The 25,460-nt window shown below is 42.7% G+C and overlaps 7 protein-coding genes across 9 annotated transcripts; 2 read left to right on the plus strand and 5 right to left on the minus strand.

Annotated features, from left to right (window-relative positions):
• Positions 1-4,951: 4,951 nt before the first annotated feature.
• LOC135614699 (protein ELF4-LIKE 3-like) lies at positions 4,952-6,513 on the minus strand. Of its 2 annotated transcripts, XM_065112328.1 has the most exons (3): positions 6,281-6,513; positions 5,584-5,844; positions 4,952-5,500 (listed from the first exon to the last, which is right to left on the minus strand). In XM_065112328.1, the coding sequence occupies exon 3, from the start codon at positions 5,446-5,448 to the stop codon at positions 5,119-5,121; it is 330 nt and encodes a 109-aa protein (XP_064968400.1). In that variant the 5' UTR covers positions 5,449-5,500; positions 5,584-5,844; positions 6,281-6,513; the 3' UTR covers positions 4,952-5,118. The 2 variants fall into 2 exon arrangements, with proteins under 2 accessions (XP_064968400.1, XP_064968399.1); XM_065112327.1 differs by lacking the exon at positions 5,584-5,844 and having other exon boundaries at positions 6,281-6,507.
• A 2,470-nt stretch (positions 6,514-8,983) lies between these two features.
• LOC103987558 (stress-response A/B barrel domain-containing protein UP3) lies at positions 8,984-11,687 on the plus strand. Its single transcript, XM_009405888.3, has 2 exons — positions 8,984-9,822; positions 11,340-11,687. Exon 1 carries the CDS (start codon positions 9,003-9,005, stop codon positions 9,801-9,803), a length of 801 nt encoding a protein of 266 aa, XP_009404163.2. The 5' UTR covers positions 8,984-9,002; the 3' UTR covers positions 9,804-9,822; positions 11,340-11,687.
• Positions 11,688-12,016: 329 nt separating this feature from the next.
• On the minus strand, positions 12,017-12,340 carry LOC135613827 (uncharacterized). The gene has a single exon (XM_065110850.1). It carries the CDS (start codon positions 12,338-12,340, stop codon positions 12,017-12,019), a length of 324 nt encoding a protein of 107 aa, XP_064966922.1.
• A 5-nt stretch (positions 12,341-12,345) lies between these two features.
• Positions 12,346-15,095, minus strand: LOC103987560 (uncharacterized). 2 transcript variants are annotated; one of them, XR_010487653.1, is made up of 4 exons: positions 14,789-15,095; positions 14,627-14,700; positions 12,735-13,314; positions 12,346-12,626 (listed from the first exon to the last, which is right to left on the minus strand). XR_010487653.1 is itself a non-coding variant. In XM_018827951.2 (2 exons), exons 1-2 carry the CDS (start codon positions 14,957-14,959, stop codon positions 14,623-14,625), a joined length of 249 nt encoding a protein of 82 aa, XP_018683496.2. In that variant the 5' UTR covers positions 14,960-15,085; the 3' UTR covers positions 14,308-14,622. The 2 variants fall into 2 exon arrangements, 1 of the variants encoding a protein (XP_018683496.2); XM_018827951.2 differs by lacking the exons at positions 12,346-12,626; positions 12,735-13,314 and having other exon boundaries at positions 14,308-14,700; positions 14,789-15,085.
• A 179-nt stretch (positions 15,096-15,274) lies between these two features.
• On the plus strand, positions 15,275-19,862 carry LOC135614701 (GCN5-related N-acetyltransferase 6, chloroplastic-like). Its single transcript, XM_065112330.1, has 9 exons — positions 15,275-15,441; positions 15,646-15,910; positions 16,052-16,134; positions 16,237-16,273; positions 17,420-17,485; positions 18,866-18,970; positions 19,049-19,202; positions 19,399-19,475; positions 19,566-19,862. The coding sequence occupies exons 1-9, from the start codon at positions 15,338-15,340 to the stop codon at positions 19,629-19,631; spliced, it is 957 nt and encodes a 318-aa protein (XP_064968402.1). The 5' UTR covers positions 15,275-15,337; the 3' UTR covers positions 19,632-19,862.
• LOC135614700 (putative pentatricopeptide repeat-containing protein At3g05240) lies at positions 19,445-21,769 on the minus strand. The gene has a single exon (XM_065112329.1). The coding sequence runs from the start codon at positions 21,767-21,769 to the stop codon at positions 19,886-19,888; it is 1,884 nt and encodes a 627-aa protein (XP_064968401.1). The 3' UTR covers positions 19,445-19,885.
• On the minus strand, positions 21,735-22,783 carry LOC135614702 (uncharacterized). Its single transcript, XM_065112331.1, has one exon. It carries the CDS (start codon positions 22,495-22,497, stop codon positions 21,862-21,864), a length of 636 nt encoding a protein of 211 aa, XP_064968403.1. The 5' UTR covers positions 22,498-22,783; the 3' UTR covers positions 21,735-21,861.
• Between the last annotated feature and the right edge of the window lie 2,677 nt (positions 22,784-25,460).

Genomic DNA, 25,460 nt, shown 5'->3' on the forward strand with positions numbered 1-25,460 from the left:
AAATGATGAGGGCCCGATGGGAAACAGATCCGAGGCCGGAGGAACCAAAAAACCAGGTGGTGTGCCTTTTGAGAAAGATGTGTGTGGGATGGATCAACAGCAACGATCTTTAAAGCCTCACCTGACACGGCCTGGCACGCGTGAAGGAGCCCGCCCCACGTGCAACTTTCTCTTTTGGACCAAGCTCTAACGATGCCTGGTCCTAATCTTAAAGCAAGCACTGTGACCTCTCTATGAGAGTTCGTAATGGATGGCCATAATGACTGGCTGGTCTTCTTTCTCAGATTTCGGTGAAGCATTGCTGTCGGCTTCTTGCAAGGGGTTGAAGGGTGCACCTGCGCCAGATCCGAGGCGACAAGAATCGACCTCGCCATGGTCCCTCCCCTCAACTACTATTCATCCCAGGTTAGGTTCCTTGCTGTTTTTCCCGCTTTGGTTTTCCCTTTCCTTTTTTCAAAGTTCTTGCACAAGTTTTCCGGAGTATATCCAACAGCATAATCTCAAGGCATCATCATACGTTCAAAGAATAAATTGCAGATTTCGTTCGGTAAATAGAATATAACAAATGATTTTATGGTGGACATGAACAAATATTAAAGTTCAAAATTTTTTATTAGTATACAAAAGATAAAATAATTTATACATTAAATAAAATCTATATTTATAATATTTTAATCCGAGGATGTAGCTCAGATGGTAGAGCGCTCACTTAGCATGCGAGAGGTACGGGGATCGATACCCCGCATCTCCATCATATTAAACGAATAGTATATTTTTAATCTTAACTTTTTTTTTAATTTCTTTCTCCAAAACCTGGATATTAATGCCGGTTGAGGGTGTAAGGAAATGCTCGGCTTGCGAAAATATAGTTTAATGTCGTTTCCGGAATTTCAAATTTTTATTTACACCAGATAACTAAAACAAAATTTTTCATCAAAAAATCATAGATAAAAAATTAAACATTTTTCATGAAACAATCTCTTTTTTGAACTTTTTTTTTCTGATGATGTCCCATTTTTAATATTCCCATGTGATACCTTTATTTTTTTTCTAATATATTACCTGCTATTTTCTCGTTGCCCATTGCTTTTGCCTCTGCCTTCATCTCACCCATGCCTTATCACCTTAGCCTCACTGAAAGATCCACCGTCTCCTCATGGCCAAAAGATGAAGATGAGAAACGAATAGGAGTAGATGAGAGAAGAAAGAGTACAAAAAAAGGAAAAAAGAATTTGGAGTGTCAGAAAAAAAAATGAGAATGTCAAATGAAAAAAATTGAAAAATGGAGACATAATTAAAGAAAAGTCCAAAAAGAAAAAAAAAATTACAGAAAAAATAGTTAAAAAACAAGTCTAGCGAAAAGACTAATACTTTCTTTTTCGTCCGTACCGCACATGTTCCTGTCAAATAAGTAGCTATCAAATGCACGCGAATATGCACCCCCTGTTTATTTTTTTTTTAGCATGTTACTTTATTTGTCTACTACTAGAAGAAAATAATAGTATGTCCGAGTTACATTAAGTGGTTAAAGGGCTCAACTAGTGACAGCTTCCATTTCTTCCCTGCTGACAAAATTGATGCACTTGCGTGCTACATCAGTCGTATAGCTTATTAGTTCAAATACTTCTCAAAAAGCCTGACCCTGACTTCAAGCACTAATATCTTTCCAAGAATTTTCCATGTATATGGATACAGAATGTTGCCCAAGAAATATCGTCGGTTGGAACAAAACATTTAGCATATAACCCGACTGCCCATTTCCTTGAGTTTGATGTAGACGAACACATGGTTGGCGAGGAAACAAAACACCGAGATAAACGTAATCCTGCATGGCAAGAAGACAATTAGATGGACATACCGAAAAGATTGAACAATTCCAGTGCAGAGAAGGGCATTATTTTCAAATGCAAGATAGCAAGTCACCATTTTCTGACTAGATGTTCCAAGATTCATAGCCTGAAAGATCAAACATGAGATGAATTTGACAAATGACACGATAACGAGTAAAACAAACCTCTAATCTGTATGAGGATGAGGAGTATCCTCATCTAGAAGACAGTTTATGAGGGTGGGTTACAAGGATCTCCCTATCATCCACATAGGAGGGGAGAATTGATAACCCACACACTTTCCTCTACTATAAAACAGACATTACTACACACGATAGGTAAATTCAGATCCCAATCTAATACTGAAACTATAAGCTATGTAAAATCTTGAAGACAGTTCTTGATCTTAATCAAAGGATATACAAAAGAACACCACCAAAGGAGTTCATGATGCTAAATCTGTTATGTTTCTCAAGTTTGAAGATCCGATCCGATCAGGCTCAAGACTCTGGAGTAGCAAAAGACAAATCAGAAAATTATTGTACATTATCAAAAATTTACCCTCCAATGCAGTAAGCAATAGCACAATAAAATGACAACTACTGCAGAAAAATGCATGGAAGGGTTACGTGGAATCTTGTCATCCTCAGACACAGTATCGGAACGAGGAACCGACCTGCTGTAAAGATGACATGTAGTACCAAAGAATTAAACTCGATTATCTCCAAAAGATCCACAAGAGTTACGGCAATATGTACATTAGAAGTTAGAACATCATAAAATATTAAGAAGTTTGAAGATCTTTAAGGAAAAAGAAAAAGGATTATTAGCATTCACTCATCTGTAAGAAAAACCCTATCAAAGCCACTATGACAAGGCCTATATAATCTCATAGGTTTCAAGGAATATTCAGTATTTCACAGGCCAAACTTATCAGGAATAAGAACAGAAACATCACCATCCATCATGTTCTGAACATACAACACCTGTAGGATCGAGCATGCATTAGAAAAATGATCAATTGTCCATATCAAACTGGCATTATAATTTTCTGCATTGACATAATTCAGCAAAAAAAAAAAAATATCTCTGATCGGTAGTTTCCCCATTTTCCTCTCACCAACCCATGTGAATCAACCATCATATAACCTTATAGATATGATGCACAGAGAATGAATGCACTAGAAGGCCATACCACTATCTAAGTATTTTTCCTTGAAGCATCGAGTTAGATAGATAACACACCAAAAGGGTCATCGAGAGCAACATTGATGAGAAAGACAATTTCGATCAAAGGGGTACGAGGATAGATCAATATAGTCACAAAGGACTCACCGGACGAACTACTCATGGCAGCATCGCCCCCACCAACGTTCGCCTCTGTCTCAACTAAGCCGGTGGGCGGAACGATCATCGAGAAGTACCGCAAATCTCCAAAGTTAAATCTAATCTAACCAGCAGCAACACATCCACAATCGCTTCACACCACACGGCGAGGGGCCGATAATACCTACGGAATCCCATCAAGAACAACCTCAAAGAATCAGGATTCCGTAGCAAACCATACGGAATCGACTTGATCCGAGCCAACAATGGTAAATCTTTAGTTCGGCTATAGAATTAAATTCGATACCTCGTCGTCGACCATCGGCAAAGAAAAACCCACATCGGATTCCAAGAGTCATCCCTCGTTTAGGGCTTTAAAGAGATGCGTTGCGTCCTCTGGTCCGAAGCCTTCGCCCGACCTGCTCGACGCAGACAGAGAGAGAGAGAGAGAGAGAGAGCGAGACGCCGCTGCTCTTTCTCCGGTCGCGAAACCCTAAATTGAAACAAGAGGTAGTTTTGCAGATACCCCCTCGCGTGTTTCGTTTATCGAGACGGGAGTTTCGATAAGTTGCGCTACGGGACACGTTATGGTGATGCACCCGCGCATGTAGAGACCGATGGCAGTCTGGTAATTGTGTGCGGATTCCGCTCTTAAAGTAGATGGTAATTAGTTGAATGTATGCAGACATAGGTGAAACATAAGATTGCTGGTGGAATCCAATATCAAATATAGCGGAAGACAAAGTGTGATAATGGTCATATGCCTATTCCGAGGAACAATATGATACAACTATGCAAGCTTCTGATACAGGCCCTCTGCTTAACGGGAAAGTACACTGTTCTGCTGTATGTTTTGATCAGACTGGAGTTGATGATAAGGATGCCATGGTCTGGTTTTCTTGGCAGGTAGGTTGCGAGTGATGCAAGAACTTATTCCATCCTCTGTCTTCTTCATTGTCACGTTTTGTTCATGTATTGACTGATTCAACATTTTATATATATATATATATATATATATATATATATATATATATATCCTAAATTACTGCAGATTTAGCGATAGCTGAAAGGCCAAAATGACAGCAGTGAGGCCGCAGTTAGCAGCAGGCTAACACATATCTTATTCCAGAAACCAGTTGTCAGAAGCCATGGCATCGCCACATCTCTCTCTGCCGACTGCGGACAACTCGACTAAGCATCTCAGCAGGAATTGGCAATTCCAGGGAGATGATGACCCATGTGGATCTTGCTACCAACTCCTGCAAACAAGCAGTGTCGGATTGCTTCTGCTGGTCCACCTGAGGACAGATGGCAGATCAACTCAGACAGCAGACTGGTGGTGGTGGTGGTGGTGGTGGTGGTGGAATCCATGACCAGATATTAAGGGATAAGCATCGGAGCAGGCCTCATCACCCCCACCCCCATCTCCACCTTTTGTCCTCTTTCACTGCCATCCATCACAGGTACGTAGATGTCTGCTCTGTAGCTCTCCCTTGTTCCTGTATTCTTTTATGGTGTTTTACCTCCAACCCAAGAATATGCAAGCGACTGGCACCGGCTACATTAAAGAAAGTGGTCAAAAAGACTCGTCTGTTCCTCATGTGAGATTCCATGGCTCTGTGGAGTATGATTGGCGGCCAACAAATTTATCCAGAGCAGAACTCTCTTTGCTGATGTCTCCAAGTCATCTACAGGAGCCCACTAAACTCGCAGGCATCTGTCCCATGAAAAAGATCGAACACTTTTGATTCCATGGCAAAAGGGAACCGCACATCAAGAACAGGAAGAAGAAGAAGGAACAGAGAAAGAAGCAGAGACTGTTCTCACATAACTGAGATAGAAGATTGAGCGTCACGATAATGATTACAACAGCGCAAGCAGTCGCTTTGTTATTTCGATCCCATCCCCAAGCTTGCAGTTTGTCGATCCTAACTCTAACTAAGCCATTTCATCTGCTTCCTCTCTACCCAGGCCTGTTTCGCTTGTGGCCGGGCTTTCCTTCGGAGTCGCCCTCGGAGGATGCTTCCATGGAGCGGGTGAAGGAGAGGGAGAGGTCGGCGTAGAGGTCGACGACGCGGCGGATGTTGTTGTTGAGCTCTCTGATCAGGCCGACGTTGCGGCTGAGGTTGTCGGGGATCTTCGACTCGTGGTTCTGATTGATCTCATTGATCAACTGCCGGTTCTGATCCAGGATGTTCTCCACCTGGAGAAAGCTCTTCTGGAAGGTCTGCAGGACTTTGCCGTCCACCTGGGTTCCATTGCCAAGCCCCGAGAAGCGGTCTCCTTCCATCATCCCCCTCTCCCTCTTCCTCTCACCAACTCGAATCAGATCAAAACAAATAGCCCTGCAGACGAATCATATCACGAGAGAGAAAGAAAGGCAGAAAAAGAAGCGACTTTACAGAGGAAAAAGACTTGGGAAGAAGACCCGGGTTGAATGAAATCAAGCAGTTTGAGTAGGGAACAGCAAACTGAGATCAGCCGGAAGAGACACGGGAGGGAAGAGGGGAATCTAATATAAAGGTGTCAGGCGTTGGTAGGCATGAGAGACAAGGATCGTGAGCAAATAATGGCCCTCCGTAGCTCCTTTTCAGAAAGAAAAGGGAGATCAGATAGCATGGTTCTTTCTCTATGATGGCACACGAAAGCCGATCCAATTCCCCGTAGCTTTCTTTCTCCACGCCACCCCCTGCCGCAAATCGCACGTTGAATCAATCAAGACAAGAAACCAAAAGCAAGAAGAAGAAGAAGAAGAAGAAGAAGCAGAAGCAGAAGCAGAAGCAGAAAACAACAATCTTTTTGTCCGGGGAAAACGGAAGGAAAAATCGGACGGCAAAAGGGTCTTTCTATGATTCTGGACAAGAACAGGAAAGCGAGCAGCTGCGGAAGACGGTACAACAAAGCCTTTAGACCAGTTCCTTAAACGGCAACCGCATAGCAGAAGATCACACCCCACCGAGAGCAAAGGGCGAGGCAAACAAAAAGATCGATTTTTGACACCCAGCTCTTGGTAATCCCCTCTAACACCATGAACAAAGCTACTCGAGAAAGGATCTTGTTGCGATCGAGCGCACAGAAAAGAGATCTTTGCGCTGCCAATCTCGTCTTCCGGGTTCGAGACATACCTTGGAGATTCGGCAAGGGTGGGAGGCGAGGAAATCGAGGGCGAGAACCCTCGATGCTATCGGCGATCGAGTCGAATCTCCAAGGAAAGGTACACGAGAGAGAGAGAGAGAGAGAGAGAGAGACGGGAAAGGGATCCTCGAACCACGGTAAACTAATACAAGAAAAGATCTGCTGCGGAGAACGAGAGCAACGGCGGTGGGCCTCTGCGTTCATCTCGGCCTCGTGAGGGTGGTCTCACCGCCATGAGCTTAAGCGGCCTCTCACCTACGCCGGTCTCTGTTCCGAGTCGGTCAATCTTTTAGGATTGGGGGCGATGCAAAATTACCCCACCGTCCCTGGAATTTCGCATGATCCCCTGAGTGTAATTGCATCGGTTCATCTCATCCAACTCGATCATCTTTGTTTTCATTTTGATAATTCGAACTTTTCACCATCAACACCCGCTTATGGTTCATCAAACGGTAAAGGTATTTTTCTAATTATCTTTTAAGAATTTGATTTGTGGACATCAAAAAAATAATTTTCTAATACTTTATTATCAAAAAGCCTTTGTTTTTCTTATCCGATCATGGGCTTTTATCCTATTGTATGAGGGTCGATTTCACGCGGATTCAACGTAACTGTTGATCCTCGAGGGATAGGACGGCATTTCTGACTTGTCGTCGTCTCGAGACGTGCGGAGCGACGTCAGACGGTACCACCTCGAACTCTCGGGACGGGACATGTTGAACAACGTTTCGGTACGAATTCTAACTTGACGTGTGACATCGACTCAAAATACGCTTTATCAAAATGATAAAGATATTTTTCTAATTATCTTATAAGAATTTGATTTGTGGATATCATAAAAATATCTTTCTAATACTTTTATTATCAAAAAGCCTTTATTTTTTCTCATTAGACTTTACTAATTATGGTATTAACGAGATCAAGTGGAAGGAACCATGATATGTCGAAAATATATCTCTTCATCCCTTTGGCATTGCGATACAAAGTTGGGGTTTCGATCAAATCCCATAATTCTTATTATTCTTCTTATAATATAAAACATAGTCACACCGTGGTTTCATTTTCTATCCGAGTACGTTTTCTTCGTAACTTAAGTTGTAACTCAGGAGCATCTCTCTATTACAATTCGTAACTTGTGGCAAGCCGCATTGCCCCGTGAAAGAGCGAATCGAGTCGAGTGACAAGAGCATCAATGGACAGGTATAATAATAATGTTTAAGATGTAGCTTTATAGCTCAACATTATGAGATATATATATATAGTTAAGTAAAAGAGTGGATTAGCCTTTCTGCCTCGACATGCCAAGTCGACTCATTCTGTCTTCCCCACTACAGAACTCACACATCAAAGTAACTTTTAGATAGAGAGCTCTTTAGGAACACCTCACAGCTATTTTTTGTTTCTGTAGGCTATTTATTGCATGGTATGTTAAATTTTCTATCACATGATATCAAATTTGATCGTCAATCTAAGACAATAAATTTAATTCTAATATGTTCAAATAATTTATCAAATAAAAACTTAAAATATATTTTTTTTGACATAATCGAGCCTATGTTTACGCTAGGAAAAACAATCATCTTTATCGAAGCTATGATTATTGAAGTTTAACTATGAACATGAGATTAAATATCATATTTCATCGTCTTCTAAATTTATTTTTAAATTTTTAAATTGAACTTTAAGGAAAAACATATATCTCTATACGAAAAATATAATTGCTTGGATGACAATTGACAAATAGTCAGTGCTAAACCAAGTCAGGTGTCAACTAATTCTATCTATCTTATGGTAACTTTGCTATCTATAAACAATTAAGGTGGTGTTTGATGACACAAAATATCTTTGTATTATTAATTAATGACATGAGGTCATCGGAAGCAGACATTAGAATGTGCTAAAGCATAGCTCATAAATGAACACATAAGTTGTCTCGTCTACCAACCTAAACTCTTATATTAATTGATGATAAAAGTTTAATATCTTAACATGATGATATCGGAGCCATGCATTATGTTTCTTCTTTTCTTTATAAGATTGAGACTTTTGGATGAGATGACAATGATCTATAACTATAATTATACTTAGTATAACAATTAACGATTATAGTCAAATAAAATATCATATCTTGACGACAAGCTTTGTCTTAATGAAATTAAAAAGATAAGAATATAATTAAGATAATTTTTGTTGAGTGGATTATTGACATGATCTAATATATGAGTAATATAATGGAGTAGATGTATGAACAAATAAAGAATGACTTGGATTACTATGGTTTGATAAGCATTTTATGATTGATCCCATTGAAATGAATATTTTATAGGATATTATATATAATTTTTAATCTTTTTTAAGATTATTATTTATAATTATTTCTTATTATTTATAATCTAAAATAAAAAAAATAAAAATATTTATAAACTATTCATTTATAAGAAATAGTCTTAGTTGGGTTAAGAGAACCCTATCCGAGCCGAGGCGAGATTAATATAACCCTTTGTCGACAAGGCCCATTAAACCGGCGAGTCATCCTTAACGTATCCGGTTCGATCCGTTTGATTCGGCTGGTTCGGTTCAAGGCTACCCACGTTTAGCAAAAGGGGTATGCACTGCGGTCAACTAATCCTGCAGAGCATCTGTGTATTAACGCGCCCCGGCGCCGCCGCCGTCAAATAAGATACAATTCCCGCATCGTAGTCAAAAGTTGAAATGGCGTGTCTGAAAACCTTCCCCTATCTTCACCGCCCTCGTTCACCCCTCAAATTCCCCCTCTTCCTCTCTTCCGCTCGCCCCCTGTCCTCACTTCGCCGCCGCCCGTTCGCCTCCGCTTCGTCCGCCGCCACGATGGCTGCCATCGCCACCGTCGAGCACGTCGTCCTCTTCAAGGTCCGTGACTCCACCGACCCGTCCAAGGTCGACGCCATGGTCTCCAACCTGCGCTCCCTGGTCTCCCTGGACATCTCCGTCCACCTCGCCGCCGGCCCCGTCCTACGACACCGATCCACCGCCGCCTCCGCTGCCGGGTTCACCCACCTCCTCCACAGCCGCTACCGCTCCAAGGCCGATCTCGCTGCCTACTCCGCCCACCCGGCCCATGTGGCCGTCGTCAAGGAGCACGTCCTCCCCATCTGCGACGACATCATGGCCGTAGACTGGGTCGCCGAACTCGACGGCCCGGCAGCGCCGCCCACCGGATCGGCGGTGCGGCTGACCCTCGCAAAGCCGAAGGAGGGGGCCGCGGCGGAGCTCGCGCAGACGCTTGCGGAGGCCAAGTCGTTTGCGCCGGCCGCAGTGACGCAGCTGAGCTACGGAGAGAACTTCTCGCCGGCCAGGGCGAAGGGATTCGACGTGGGGTTTCTTGCGGTGTTCCCCAGCCTGGAGGAGCTTGATGCGTTGGATGCGAGAGAGAAGGACTTGCTGGAGTCTGTGAAAGAGAAGGTGAGGCCGCTTCTGGAGAGCGTCATCGTGTTGGATGCCGTGGTGCCGCCACCGCCTGCCGCCAGCCTTTGACGGTTCTTCACCCAAAGAGGTTTGCTCCAATTACAGTTTATAGTCTTCTTTCTATATTGGTATATAGATAGATAGCGCCTTTGAATGCTTTCTATATATTCCAACAATGTGGAAATGATAGATAGCTATTGGTTTGTAAGATTTAGAGCCTTTCTTAGCAGTCGATCAAAACATGGAATTTGAAGAGGGGAGCAAATAATGTCACTTGCTTCTTAGGTTTTTTAGGGGAAATTATGTTAAATATCGATATATCGGTTTCGTGTGGGTGTGCTAAATGGATGATGATGATGAGTTCATATGCAAATTGAGGGCTTGGAAATGGTGTTTAGTATCGTCGTCATTGTACTAGAATGAACTACTTTTGTTTGTTGAATTTGTCTTATTTTTCTGATGTACTTAAATGTTGAATCTTGGATTTTTCTTCTTACTGTTGATCTTTTTCTGCACTATGCTGATCTCATTAACTTTTGCTGATTAAGAGGTTCGTTTTGTGGTATGATTTGTTAGAATGACCGTCGCGAGCAAAGAGATGCTTGTGAGAGGCATTCGAGTTATATCCAATAAGACCTCTCTATTGCAAAGATGGAGACATGTGAGAGAAGGAGATTTGGTAGTAGGAGAAATTGTTTGATGTACCTTTGACTAAGGCTTGTGAGATTTTATTTATAGGCAACTTAATGAAACATAAAAGAACCCTAAGGATTCCTGACTACAAGTTCCGAGTGTGAATTGCACTTTCGTTGTGAGTCTCTAGATTGAAATGAGGATAGGACTGTTGTTTGTGGTACTTAGTTCAAAAATGGATATGTTGGCCACTTCATTTGTGATCAGTGCCGAATTATTTTGATTGTGATCGGCGAGAAAAAGGTGTGCGGGAAAATGTTGAGAGCGGTGTTATTAGCATTGGAAATGTTTTGGTATGGGAGAAACAAATAGGATGAACAAAAGAAAATTGTTTCATGATGCTATGCTAGTTAGCCATTTCTTAGGTTACCTGTAAATAGAAGAGCGATAAATCGCATGAGAGTCTCTAATACATGAATTAGGACAGTTATACTTTTGCTCTGATGTTACATACATATCCATATGCATGTCTGTTGACCTCTTTTAGCTTGACTGGTGATATGGTTATTGATCCTCTATTAATCTGATGTTCTATCTTTATATGTACACGCATATCTCGATGACATATCATCCTCTATCCGTCTTCTTGTCTGCATCATCCGACGAAGGATGTTCCGAGGAAAACCATATCACTTGACAATAGATAGGCTCTATGTATTGATCGCCCTTGTTTTCTTCCATCAAAAACATCTCCCATCTATTACAATATAAGAAACTTTACGTGAGCAAGATGGATAGGACTCTCTTCTTCTTCTGGAAAGCTTTCATCTTGATGTCCTCTTATATGCTCCATAAACAACTAAATGTAACTCACCCGTCTTGAATTGACCTTTTAAAGAATCTTAAGATATGTCGTACTCTAAGAATATCCCAAGAGTTTTAATCGAGTTTCACATTTCGTGCATTTTGCAGGCGCCTGATGATCACACCAGGATTCTGGTGGACGTACTTGTGTCGATCATATGACGATATGATCAATCCTCGAACCGTATTCTGGAGGCTCTTAGAATAAGTTTTTGGTCATTTGATTTTATTTTGGGAACCTTATCTGTTCTTCCGAAATAATGCTCTTTGAATCCATCTGCATGTCTAAGATGGTACTCTTTTTCGAATCCAGCAACATTTTCATGCAATTTCAGACAATGGTAGTCTTCGATGCATCCGTTAATCGAAGAAGCTGTTTACTAAGTAGTCATCGGTTGAGAAAATGAAGGTGGTTTTATGCATAATAGCTGTTGAAGTGAAAATTTCCTTTTTTTATTACTGGATATCTTTTTTGTATGCTTATTCCATATTTCACATGTTGGTCTAATTATTTAGATTGGATTGGTAGATAAATTGAGACAAAAAAGGTCCCCATTGAATCAAGTTTTCATGTATTAGTATGCTTCTAGAGGCTGTGAAAAAGAGTTGCAACTGAGAAGATGATGAAAGAGGAGCACAACTTTTCATAATTACAATCAGAAATCTTAGCAGTTCATTGCAGGGGTGAAAACCCAACAGGTTGATTCCACAAACACTCCTCCATCTTCTTCGCTACATGTGTTTGACGAAATGCCAGTAAACTAACAGACACAGCAACATCAAGATCAACCTCCCAGAGAAGCCTTACATTTCAACAAGACTCCAAGAACCAAGAGCAGTATCATGATCCCACAGGAAGACCCTCCGAACCTGTGTATCCAGTAGGGGTCGAGCCTCACGATCCTCCGCTCCACGAACCATGCGAGGTTGATGATGACGACCAGAAGTATGAGCGCCAGCGGGAGCCACAGGGACAGAAGAGCTCCGCTGCCGTCGTCTTCATCATCCGGCTTGACCGTCGTTTTCCTGTTGACATACAGCGGTGACAGCACCGCGAGGAGCCCCAACGCAATGGCAACGAGTCTGTCTGTGGAAGAAGCCCTCCCCATGCAGCAGCCCCAGCCCTCTGCTTTGAGACCTGACAATTCTCATGCAATTTGCTCATATACAGGGTTGAGTACATTTTCTGGAGAAAGAAGAGAATCTATTCCAAACAGTACGAGTAACATACAGTTCCATCAAAAAGATTGTTCTGCATGAACCAAACTTATTGGTGGAGGGTGGAATCAGATGCTTGTACAAGTGGGAGATTGAGATCCTGTAAACCACTGAAAGCAATCCGAATGGCAATGTATGATCACCAATTACCTGATCATGCAACCAATGCCTTCTAGCCTGCAAGTCATCAGAAATCAAGTAAGAATCAAAATCCAATTGACGATCAAATCATAGATAGATATGGAACACTGGAATTCAAAGGATTCAAACTACAAGTGCTTTTACCTCTCACTCCAGAAGAAAGTGTGGCGCTGCGATGCCAGATTTCCAATTCATGCTTTCTCAAGGGCATGTGCCTCTCGGCTAAGCTTAAGCATTACTTACCATTTGCTAGAGAACAGAAGTGTATATAAGAAGGTTGGAATCACTGGCTCTGTTCTTGTCATGTATCTCCAAAAGAGATCATCCAAAGGCTTGCTTACTGGTAATTTACTTGACATCACATAAGAAACAGAATGTCGACAAAGTTGACATCAACCTCATTTCCATTAGAAACAAAATAGATTACAATGAATGGCATTGCACCGCGAAGCTTAGCTTTTTGTTCATACAGAAACAGTCAAGATATGATCTTGATGATGGCGATTGTTTCTTACATTAAACGAAGGCTGCAACTTCTGCTCGTAAATACCTATAATCTGGCATCGCTTACAGCATATACATCGAAGGAATAAAACAAAGAACTTTTCATAGGATATTAAATGAAAATAAGACCTCAAACATCTGATTATGGTAGCTTCGGTAGCGATTTCATTGAGGACATATGAATGTGCAAGTAACGAACCTTTGAAGCCGATAAAATTTGCTGCTAAATTAACAAGGCAATATTTTCAGATATAGGAGTGTCGATGAACATATAATTGTAGAAAACAAAGTGACAAAGTGAATTCATGGTGAAAGTTATTTAAATATATGACAGAGAAGAAAGAATTGAAGTGCTTTTAATAAAACGACGACATGATAAGGCAGCAACAAATTACAGAAAGGTGGCAACGAATGTATATGCTAGATTAATGCATCGAGTAAGGATAAGGCAGAGAGCTTCACAAAGCTTCATCTATGGGTATCCGAGGACAAGAATCTGGTGGTAGAAAATGATCCAACAGCATACATCTCTTACTAGGATTGAACATAAAACCTTGAAATTTTTTGATGCAATTCCTCCATAAAAGTACATGATGGCATCTTTCATGTCGGAAAAAAAAAAAGAGAAGCTGGAGAATATTCGCTTAGATAGAAAAGGAAATAAATAACTAGTATAAAAAATGATGTCAACCGATGAGAAATCAGAAAGGCGAGTCGAATGAATTGACACAAAAGTATAATTGCCAAAGAATAGGCAACCACAATAAGTATAGCAAATGTTAACCTTCAAGGAAATAACATTGAGTTCATTCAACAAATTTTTCGTCCAGAGATTGCTACATATATAGTGCAAGAATCAAAGCCAACTACATCACTATAAAATTCCCATAAATTTCGCCGATACGATAGTATTTGTCGAGCAATGGAACCTTGTCAATGCAACCATCAAACTCCAAATTATCTATTTGCTGCTTCTATGGATTTATGGGTACATATGGAAGCAAGTTATTCTTATGCCTTCAGTGTCTTCTACTCTACTATCGTTTCTGCTCTACTGTTTTCTTGTCAGGTTTATTATCAATCAGTTTGAGCTCATGAACACGAAATTAAAATGGAAGAGATAGTTTTCTGGATTGTGATAAAGACTGATGAAACCAAGAACTATGTCAGAGTACAATTTGTTGCTCATCGACTGAATCTTCGAAGAACGAGATAAGAAAAACAAGACATTACATTGGCATATTAAAAGCTAATTTTTTGATGTTTTTGATCGATTTAACACCATCTAATAAGACAAATTCATAGTATAGCATATAAATCGACGAGACTATGACAATAATCACCACAAACAATGAATCGGATCTCAAGAGACAATCATTCGAACAGGAAACAACAACTTTAAATCGAATTCCGAGGCACATCAGCTAAATTGCAATCCAATGCATAGAACACTATCCAATTTCATCGAAAAAGGATACCGAGTGCGTGCTCCAAAAGAACCCCCAAATAATCGATTTCGTCCAACTTCTCACCTTTCTCTCATCGCCCTCCACAAGTACCTCCCGCTGGCCATATCAAGAAACACCCAGTACCCATTCTCAATCACCTGTTCAGAAGCAATCATCTTCGTATAAGATCTGAAGTAACTTTCCAAGGAAAGAAGCAAGGGTCTAAGATCTGAAGAAAAAACCGACCTTTCCAGCGCCGAGGATCCGGCCTTTGATGGAGGAGTCGCCGGGGGAGGCGCCGATCTCCTGGGAGTCATCGGAGATCGGGGAAGGGGGAGGGGAGCGGATCGATTTCCAGGCGAAGAATCCGGCGAGGGCGGCGGAGAGGAACACCAGGACGAGGCGCAACGGACACATCGTGTACGGTGCCCCGCCAATGCCCACACACCGGGACTGGTGAACCCCAAGCAGGGGCGGTCGTGGATTACCGACGGTGAGTGGAACACGCGGACGGGGACGTACGAGGCTTTCCACTTTTATTTTCTATTTTTTTTATGTGGGTCATGTTTTCCTTAATTGTTATGATAAAGGATTTATATTTAATGCATGATGTTCGATTATATATTTATTTGATTTAAATTTAATGTTTATATATAAAAATAAATGTTTAATGAATTAAGTTAAATAAAGAAAAGGATTTAATTAGAAGAGCTAATATATAATTGGCCAATTAAAATTAGTAGACTGCAACGACCTACGCTCTCTCCTCACTTTCCCTCTCTCTCTCTCTCACCGATGGTGGCGGTTGTCGCCGCTCGACAGGCGGGTCTCCGGCGAGTACTAGTCTTCCGCATTCAAGATCGACGGAAACCTCTGAGAAGTTTCGCCTTCGCCGTCATGTGAGTAGAATCCTCTCGCTCTGTGTCGTGAATATAATCCGGAAAAGATGGTTCCTGCTCTATCTGCGCAAAGAGATGTGGATCCTCTTTGTCGGCCTTTTTCTTGGTGGTTATCTATCTCTTGGCGGTGCGATCTTCTAATGGGTTTCTTGAAATGTATCTCTTAGAGATGCGATCTTCTAATCTTCGGAGGGGAATTTGTAGGAAAGATGGGTCGGCTATATCTTCCGACCCCGATGAGGACGGCGTCGACTTTGATCTTCGTTCGGCCCCAGGATTTCCGCGGCTCGAGATGTCGTATAGTCAACGCGATCTGGGACCAAGAATTCCTCAAATCGAGGCCTCATCGAGTCGATCGAACCTTCGCTTCGACCGTCTGCAGCCTCCGGATGACGAATTCGATTGCGAGCACAGAAGGGCCTTCGGTCGTTTCGTTGCGCGGGAGGCCGTTCTTGATGAAGAACTTTGGGTGAGCTCAACCTTAGATCGTAGGACAGGAATGCCATGTTGATGATGATCGATACATTTCTCCATTCCTTGGCTTCTTTGGAATCATTCACTATCTCGAATCTAGGGTTTCTTGATTTCTTTTGGTATTTCTTCATGATAGATGGCGGCGTGGTTAAGGGCGGAAAGCTATTGGGAGGTGCGCTCAGATGTTCGAGTAACAGATCAACATCCAACAGAATCTTAGTTCTCTATCTCTCTCATTCATCACCGCTTGCTTTTTCCTTTGTGGAAAAGGGAAGATGGCACTGAATGACTAACTTTGGGTTTGTCATTGCACTATTGCAGCCATCTTCAAAATCATAAAAGGCAATTCACAGTTCAGGTATGACATACTTCACTGTGGATGTAATTGATATCTTTGTAACTAATTGGAAGCACGTTTACGACAAGATAGGACCATTCTATGATTGATGATCAAGGAATGTTTTGAGAGGTGCTGCAAAGTTGGCTTGAATAGTGAAATTGACTTTAGGATGGTTATAAAATGATATACAGAGTTTGATATCTCTTGAAAATTCTCAAATGCAACCACAATACTTACATGTTCTACCATGTCTGAAACAAAAACATTTGCAACATGTACATAATTTGCAATAATTGAATCACATAAAGGTTTGGAAGCAAGCAACGGATGGTACAATATCAAATAGCAACGAATTAAAGTGACTGTTATGTAAAGTCACCGTAAGAAGACTTCTTGACTTGGTTATAGTCAATAACACCCTTTTAGGAACTTGTACATTAAGGAATTTTCAGGGTCTTTTTTTTGCATAATTTAGCAAAAAGGTACTTTTGTCAGTGTATCGGGAACTCTATCTCTCTTTTTTTTAAATCATAGTGGTTAATTATAGACATGTATTTGGGCTAATCAGGCAGAATTCGGTGCACTTTTGGGCAGATGATGAGAATTATAGTACATGGATTGGCTTTTTTCTTGGCCTTTTTTTAGTTCCATTTTCTATAATTTTTAATGTTTCTGTTTTAAATAAGTAAAACAAACAAACTTGAGTTTCTTAGACAGACATTAGGAACTGAAGAAGGGAGAAAGATTGACTAGCGGATGCATAGGGGAAAAAAAAATCAATGTTGACACTTTTACTATCCTGCATGATGGAAAAGCCCATTTTGAACATGTTTTCGATGGGGGGAGTTACTTTTGGGAAAAAGAGTAATTATAATCAAATTCATAAAACAAAAGTTGAATAATAATGAACTGACATATTGATAGATATCCAACTCCAAATATCTGGCATGAACACTAGGGAGTGGATACAGAGGTATTCCCAGATCTGGTTTTAGCTACTAGTTTATCATCTTCCATGAACAAGTTACCAAAATTTTCCATCAATATTTTTTTGTTAATGACCTGAGGCTTTTGATTTCCCATTTGAATTTGTCTTATTGTTGTTAGACTTTATATTCCTATATTATAAACTGACTGCAACTTGATGAGCCAATAATAATGCAGGAATTCAATTCACTAAAGAAAAGATGCAGTAGGAACCAAGATGAGAAGTGTGTCTGCATTGTTGTGGTATGGGCAAAATATATGTAGTATTTACTGATTACTTTGCTGGCATTACAGACTGTAACTTATGGCTACATTTGACTTGCATTACTCGCATCATTCTGTTACTTATGCTTGAAAAAAGGAATAGCCTATCTTCAATTGTTGCATTGCAACATGCATTTGTTTGTGCCAATTTCCAGATTAGGTGGAACAGCTTGCTCGGCAGTTTGTGCTTGGTAGTGTGATGCTACTTAGCCTACTAAACCTGAAGATTTTATCAAGTTTTATTACCTTCATTGCAGCCTCAGAAACTCACATAGCATTAAATGAATGCTGAAGCAATTCATCAAGGTTGTTCTGCATATGGGTTGTCTCACAGATTCCATACTGGTTAGGACTGTGGAATAGAGTGCAAACTTCAACATCTGTAGAGTTGCAGTACTTGAAGTTGCAGATTTGATGTATGATCTTCCTTGTGGAACAGAAAAGGATTTTTTTTTTTGGTCATACAATAGTATCTTAGTTTAATAATTTTTAGGGAATCGTAATGGTGTATGACATCAATAAGTTATTTAGTAAAATGTCTTAATATCTAATTGGTAAGTTAATAATGAAGCCTTAGGTCCTTTGGGAATCTATAGTTGAGTTAGTTTGTGTGCTAGAGATGATATCAATAAATTATTAAGTAAAAGGTCTTGGTATCTACTTGGTAGGTGAACTCTCATGCTAGAGTTGGATCTTGTGCTGGAGCTGACAGCAAGGACCGTGAAGATATTTAGGCTTTTTTTTTCCCTTTTGAGAAGAGATATATAGCATATTTAGTTGTGAACAAATCAAGGTCCATAAATGACCCTCCTATTGACATGTCCGCAGTGTATATATTTGAGTTGTTCTACTTTTTTACACGCATCATCAGAACCAAGATAACATCATTATATGATAGCCTAAACATTTTGTTATCTTCCTGCACCATTTTCTCCTTTTTTTTGAGTTGATATATAGTTTTCTGAATAAATGATCCATTAAGAAAAAAAAGGTTAGACCTGGTTCTTTAGTTTTACGTAATTTCATTAGAGCATATATTGTCAAATCAAGATGTATTTCTTCAACTTGTCATGACCTTGCATGACTTGCCAAATAACACTATACCCATAGTGAAACCATTTTTCCAGCTCTACTAAATTCTGATGAATTTAGCTTTTAGTAGCTTTATCTAAAAATTAGATTGTTCAAATACTGCCTAATTGTAAAGATTCTTCGTTCTTTTCCCTCATGCATCAATTCTGAATTTTACTACCCATGCTTTCACTCTGACATGATATATAATCTTTTATTTTAATTGGTAAAAGGCCCACAATGACCACGTCTTAATATTTTGCTTTGTGCTGTGTTCATAATTACCAGGTAAGGAAGCATGATGAAAATATTAAGCACGCTGTGATGAAGAGCATATTTGGGACCCTAGATTTAAGCATACGCCATTTTTTATGCGGAGAGACAATTCCTGGAGTATGCAACACGTTTGATCCCTTATTTCACTGTTTTGTTGCATCTCTTGGTAAATTCATGAGTTAAAAAGTCTAGCAGGAGCGCATGAAGCCACCAGCATCTTCCAATCTCTCCCAGACAGAGCGACCAAGATATGCATATATCGCAAACTTGTGCGTTGCCAAGCATGCCCGTCGGCAAGGCATTGCCACAAACATGTTATCGTTAGCTATTGAGGTGGCCACATCATATGGTAAGTCATGAGCTTCTATCCATGTTTTCTAATTCCAAATGATGGTAGTGTGGCATGAATGGTTAGATAATAATTGTGGGCGAGTACATGTATCTTCTCATTCCTGTATCTATGTTTAATTAGCATGCGTGAAGGCTGATTGGTCTTCCTCTTTATGTCGTTCTTCTTACTAAGATGTTCTTTTCTTGCATTGCAGGTACCAACCAGATCTTTGTAGATGTGGACAGGGATAACATCGGAGCTCAGAAACTATATGAGCAAATAGGATTTCAGGTATGCCATCGTAATTCTACATTGCAAACACAGCCTGATGCTCTATCGTTTGGTCATTCCCAAATTTACATTTGTTGCACACCCTTGCAGATGGTCGAACAGGCTGGTCCTCACTTACCGGCTGACAAGAACTACTTGCTGTGCTTGAAGATTTGAAGTTTCTTCCGGCAGCCGACTGTTTCCATGTCCTCCTGTAAAGGTCAGCATCAATAGATTTTCTCAAACATCAACACCCTTCTTTATACTCATGGAATCAAGTATAGTTGATGAGAAATACCGCTAATTGTTGTATATCCTCCCAAGTCTAACCTCTTTTTCTTCCGAAAGAATGTCGCACAAATTTTAATGTCAAATACATAAGAAACCTTTACGAAACATCATTGACCACTGTGCATCTGCTCATGTCCGTCTTATCTGCAACGTGCGTCACAGATTCGTCTCTTGTTTGTTAATGGCCGCCCTCTATCTCTATGGGAGCGCTTATCTGCATTCACAGAACTGCATGCGGGGTCCTTTCTCAGCTCCATCCCCCTCATCATGTCTCTCACCCTCGCCGCATCCTCCCACCGGCCGGCTTCTGCATAGATGTTCGCCATCAGCACGTACAGCGTGACGCTGCTGCAACCGAGGCGGAAGAGTTCCTCCCATATCGACTCAGCCAAGTTGACGTCCCCGTGAATTCTGCAAGCCCCCAGCAGCGCCCCCCACACCCCTACATCGGGCTCCGAGGGCATCCTCTTTACGAACTCGTACGCATCCACCAAACTACCGGCACGACCGAGGAGGTCGACCAAGCAAGCACAGTGCTCCAGCGTGGGGGTCAACCCGTACTCCCTCATGCTTTCAAAATGGTTCATCCCCTCCTCCACGAGACCGGAATGGCTGCACGCTGCCAGAACTGAGGTATACGTGAAACTGTTTGGTCGAACGCCCTCATATCGCATCCGAGCGAAGAGCTGCATCGCTGCCTCCACTTGCCCGTGCGCCGCGTAGGCCCTGATCATGGCGCTCCAAGAGACCACCCCTCCCTTCCATGCCAGCTTCTCGAAAACATCTCTGGCCGCATCTACGCTCCCACACTTGCCGTACATGTCCAGCAACGCGTTGCCGACCCTTACATCGGCGTCGAGCCCCCTGTTCCGAGCGAAGCCGTGCACCCATTTGCCGGTTTCGAGGTCTCCGGAGGCGGCACAAGCTGATATGACGCTGACCAATGTGACGCTGCTGGGCGCCACCTTCTCCGTCAGCATTCTCCGGAATAGCTTGATCGCGTTGATTCCCTCGCTGCTTTGCTCGTACATGGCGATCATGGTGCTCCACGAGACCGAGTCTCGGGCCGGCATTCCGTCGAACAGGTACCTCGCCACACTTGTGCCCCCGCATCTACCATACACGGCGATCAGAGCGTTCGCCAAGGAAAGGTGGGAGTCGAAGCCCAGTTTGATCACGAACCCGTGGATCGACATCCCGGAGGTCAGACATTCCGAACCTCTCAAAGCAGGGAGAACACTCACGAGGGTGACCTCATTAGGCTGCGTCCCCGAGTCCAGCATCCATCGGAAAACACCCAGCGCCTTACCGAAGACGCTATTCTGGACGTACCCGGCGATCATCGAAGTCCAGGATACGATGTTTCTGAAGGCCATCTCACCGAAAACCAACGCGGAGTCGGAAATCACGCCGTTCTGGGCGTACATGGTGACCAGCGCGCTCTGCAGAAAGGCGTTCGAACCGAAGCCGTGCTTGATCGCGTTGCAGTGGGCCTGCTTCCCTTCGCGGAGGGCGGAGACGACCGCGCACGATCGGACAACGAAGGGAAAGGTGAAGGGGTCGGGCGAGAGGCCGTCCCGGTGCATCTGCCTGTAGAGAACGGGGACCTCTTCGCAGGGGCCGAGGTCGGCGTAGGCGCGGAGGAGGGTGTTCCACATGAAGGAGTCCCGGCGGGGCGCGGCGTCGAACAGCTTGCGGGCGTAGTCGACGGCGGGGGAGAGGGAAACGGCGAGGGAGAGGAGCTTGGTGGCCAACGGGAGGCGGTGGGCGAGGCCTTCCTTGAGGACCACGGCGTGGAGGCATTTTAGGGCGGGAAGAGAGGAGATGGAGTCGGAGAGACGGCGGTAAGGTACGGAGGTTCCAAGCATGCGTCGAGCCTTGAGCGTGGCGCGGGCATCGGGTTTAAGCCTCTTATAAGAGTTAGTCCATAGATTATAAATGCGGGGCTCATAAAGCCCACACCACAAATCACGAACATAAATGCAAATATAATACAAGTAGGAATATAAGACGGAGGAGAACATAGCAATTGGTGGCCGCCACCCCTATGGTGATCGACCAAACAATGCTAAATTACGTCCATAGAATCAACCATACGGTAAGCCCCTCTCATCGCTTATCCTTCGAAATCATTCTTCACCCACTGTCCCTTGTTGTTCGCCCTCATCTTCTCCTCCAACTCCCTCGCCTTGGCTTCCGCCATGGCCGCCGCGTTCGCGATGGCCTCCTCCTGCACCCGGGCCATCCTCCGGCTCCGCTTCCTCACCGACGCCTCCCGCTCGGCCTCCACCTCCTCGAACTGCCGCGCCCACCACCGCTGCACCGCGCAGGCGGCGACCAGCTCCAGCGACTGCACCAGGAACATCCCCAGCAGCAGCGCCTCCTCTACCTTCGCCAGCGCCCGCTGCTCCCTTCTGCTCCTGGCCGAGCCCAGCAGCTGCAGGCTGGGGTCGGGGCGGAGGAACAGGGCGAGGAAGCCGAGCGCCTGGCCGACGGAGGAAGCGAGGACGAAGGAGACATGGGCGAGGAAACAGAGGTGGGTGAGCTGGGAGAAGAAGCCCAGAAGTGAGGAGACGACGGTGGCGGAGGAGACCGCGACGAGGGCCCAGCCGGATGAGGTCGGGGAGGTCCTAAGAAGGAAGACTGGGGCGAAGGAGGCCGAGGCGAGGACGAGGAGGAAGAGGTTGAGGGAGGAGAGGAGGAGGCTTGGGAGAGAAGAAGAGCTGCTCGGCCGCTTCATCTTGGAAGCCATGGCTCTGTCATCAACCTCACACCGAAGCGTTTATATGCGAGCTGGTTGCGTTGCGAACGTTGGAGCCTGAAGGAGCGTCGGCGTAACGGATACGTTTGGGAAGTGGACCCACCCATCGTACCCGTCTACGCGGCACCTTTGGCTTTGGTGGAGGAAGAGAAGTTTGAACGTGGATGAGCGGGAATCCTTCAGGTATGTTTCTTTGCTACACGCTTTGTTTACACCATACAATTTAACCACTGTGATGTCTCAATCTGTTCACAAATTTAAAGCAGCATAAATACTTTTCTGTGTTAAAAAGAGAACATTTAGCAGAATAATTTAAGAGAAAGAGAGTAATAATTAGCCATCAAGTGCATCTAATAATCTAATCGAGCAAATAGCCATCCATAAAAATGCGCAAAGACACGGAAAAATAGAACCACTATAAACAATCGACAATTTGAAGCCCACGGAGGCGATGCGAACCTCAATGCTTGCTGTACTAAGCAAGCGAGAAGGCTCGCCCTAATGAGGTAGGAAAAACTTGCTATGGCCTGATGCCTCAACCAGTTATGACAGGAAGGCTCGACTTGCCACAATGTGATGACTCGATTTATCATGACAGAACAAAAGACTCGCTACAGCAAGGGGACCCAGACATGCAATAATAGGGGATGAAGGCTCGCCATGGCGAAAGCTTATGATCCATTACAACGGGAGATAAAAGCTTGCCATGATAGAAGCTCAAGGTCAACTATGGCGGGAGACAAAGGCTCACACCATGGTGGAAGCCCAAGATCTATTATGGCGAGAGACGAAGGCCTGCCACAATGAAAGCCTAAGATCTGCAATAGTGAGAGACGAAGGCATGCCACGGCAAAAGCCAAAGATCAACTACATTTAGAGACAAAGATCAACTACATTTAGAGACAAAGGCTCGCCATGACAAAAGCCTAAGATATGCTACAATAGGAGACGAAGGCTTGCTACGACGGAAGCTCAAGATCTGCTATGGTGAGAGACGAGTCCTACTATAGTGGAAGCTCAAGATTCGCTACAGCAAGAGATGAAGGCCTGCTACAATAGAAGCATGAGATACACCGTGATAGGAGACAAAGGCCCCACCACGATGGAAGCCCAAGATCCGCTATGGCAAGAGATGAAGGCCCACTATAGTGAAGGTATTAGGCAAAATATGCTCGAGATATGTGAGTCGAGAAATCCTACCCACGCCAGATGTTTATTATGGAGGGGGCATCAGGCAAAATATGTCTGAGATATGTAAGTTGGAAAGTTTAACTCCCGCCAAAATACTCACTACGGTAGAGACATCAAGCAAAATATGCCCGAGGCATCGGGTAAAATATGCTCAAGATGTGTGAGTCGAGAAATCTGACCCACGCTAAGATATCCACTATGACAAAGGCATCGGGCAAAATGTGTTCGAGATGTGTGAGTCATGAAATTCAACCCACGCTAGATGTCCATTATAATGGAGACATCAATCAAAATATGCCCAAGATGTGTAAGTTTAAAAACTCGACCCATACCGGATACCCACTACGATGGAGGCATCTAGCAAAATATGCCTGAGATACGTGAGTTGAAAAAACGTAACCTAGGTCAAACGTCTATCAAGGCATCGAGTAAAATGTACCTAAGATATGTGAGTTAGGAAACTTGGCCTATGCCAAATGTCCATCGAGGCATCAAACAAAATATGCCAAAGATGTGTGAGTCAAGAATTCTGACTCATGCCAAGATACCCCTTATGGTGGAGGCATTGAGCAAAATGTGTCCGAGATATGTGAGTTAGAAAAGCAGACCCACACCAAGATGTCCGCTCCGGTGGAGGCATTAGAAAAAATATACCTAAGGTGTGTGAGTTGAGAAACTTGACCCACGCCAGATGTTTACCATGGTGAAAATGTTGGGAAACCTTGGGTAGCATTATATACACAGTGGAAGAATAGAAAATAAAAATCTCAGATTTCCCATAAAAAATAGTTCTTATCGTAGTGCAAAGATTAATATGCAAAAAATCGTAAAATAAAAAATTACGTATATATGAAAGATGTGTTATCTAGGGAGATCGTATATCCTTGAAAACTTTCAGATTTATAGGAGAGGATGAATGAGGTCATCCGTTTTCCTCTCTATGGGTAATCTACATGGTAGATGCGGTGAAAACGCTCATCAAATTTCTGCACGATCTTCCTCTCCACGCATACCACGTGATTAAGAAAGGGTTGATCTTTCTTGTTATCTGCATGCCCCAAATAGAGGTTGTCAGTTGAGAAGGAGTGGGAGGGATGAGAATAGGAGGTGGTAGGTAAAATAGGTCTGGCCTATGCCCCTTTGGTTCTCTCATATTTATATAGGTTCTTATCAACTTAATCCTAATGAATCGTGCTCAATTGGGTACTAGATCTTCATCCAACTACCTAAGTCTCTTTGATTAGCAGATCTCTACCCAATAATCTCTCATTGGATCTTATTTACAAGATTCAATAATTCAGGGGTTTACTGGATATCTAATAAGATAGGCTTCCAATGGATATTTCATATTTTGACCTCTACTCGTGACAACACCTACCATATGTGTATGATCCTCTATGCTTAATATCGAACTGGTCGTAAGTTATACTTATCATAACTTTTTTTGACTCGGTGAATTATATCTTTTATAATGATTCACTTGACTTATCGACTACGGATGTACTATGCCACTACATCGTAGTCATTAGACAATATAGAAGAATCTAATCCATTGGATCTGTCTATCATCGGTTATCATTGTATCTATAGTCCCTCATTCATCTAATACCTCAGATATCGTATATCGGGCATGGTGCTATCAAGGTTATATGGAAACTACTCAAGTCTTGCTTTAATCGGATTCTCCTAGAGAACTCTTTCTCTCTCAATCTGAATGACCATGATCAGGGATTTGCTTGAGTAAGAATATATAAGATATTCCT

The sequence above is a fragment of the Musa acuminata genome, chromosome BXJ2-6 (genome assembly GCF_036884655.1).
Source record: "Musa acuminata AAA Group cultivar baxijiao chromosome BXJ2-6, Cavendish_Baxijiao_AAA, whole genome shotgun sequence".
NCBI lineage: Eukaryota > Viridiplantae > Streptophyta > Magnoliopsida > Zingiberales > Musaceae > Musa > Musa acuminata.

Excerpts from the sequence above, each read along its gene's own strand:
- LOC135614699 (XM_065112328.1), bottom strand. The coding sequence starts at position 5,448 with ATGATGGAAGGAGACCGCTTCTCGGGGCTTGGCAATGGAACCCAGGTG.
- LOC103987558 (XM_009405888.3), top strand. The coding sequence starts at position 9,003 with ATGGCGTGTCTGAAAACCTTCCCCTATCTTCACCGCCCTCGTTCACCC.
- LOC135613827 (XM_065110850.1), bottom strand. The coding sequence starts at position 12,340 with ATGGGGAGGGCTTCTTCCACAGACAGACTCGTTGCCATTGCGTTGGGG.
- LOC103987560 (XM_018827951.2), bottom strand. The coding sequence starts at position 14,959 with ATGTGTCCGTTGCGCCTCGTCCTGGTGTTCCTCTCCGCCGCCCTCGCC. Across the intron at positions 14,701-14,788 it reads GGATCCTCGGCGCTGGAAAG|GTGATTGAGAATGGGTACTG; the intron begins GTCGGTTTTTTC and ends GCTTCTGAACAG.
- LOC135614701 (XM_065112330.1), top strand. The coding sequence starts at position 15,338 with ATGGTGGCGGTTGTCGCCGCTCGACAGGCGGGTCTCCGGCGAGTACTA. Across the intron at positions 18,971-19,048 it reads GCGGAGAGACAATTCCTGGA|GAGCGCATGAAGCCACCAGC; the intron begins GTATGCAACACG and ends AAAGTCTAGCAG. Across the intron at positions 19,203-19,398 it reads TGAGGTGGCCACATCATATG|GTACCAACCAGATCTTTGTA; the intron begins GTAAGTCATGAG and ends CTTGCATTGCAG.
- LOC135614700 (XM_065112329.1), bottom strand. The coding sequence starts at position 21,769 with ATGTTCTCCTCCGTCTTATATTCCTACTTGTATTATATTTGCATTTAT.
- LOC135614702 (XM_065112331.1), bottom strand. The coding sequence starts at position 22,497 with ATGGCTTCCAAGATGAAGCGGCCGAGCAGCTCTTCTTCTCTCCCAAGC.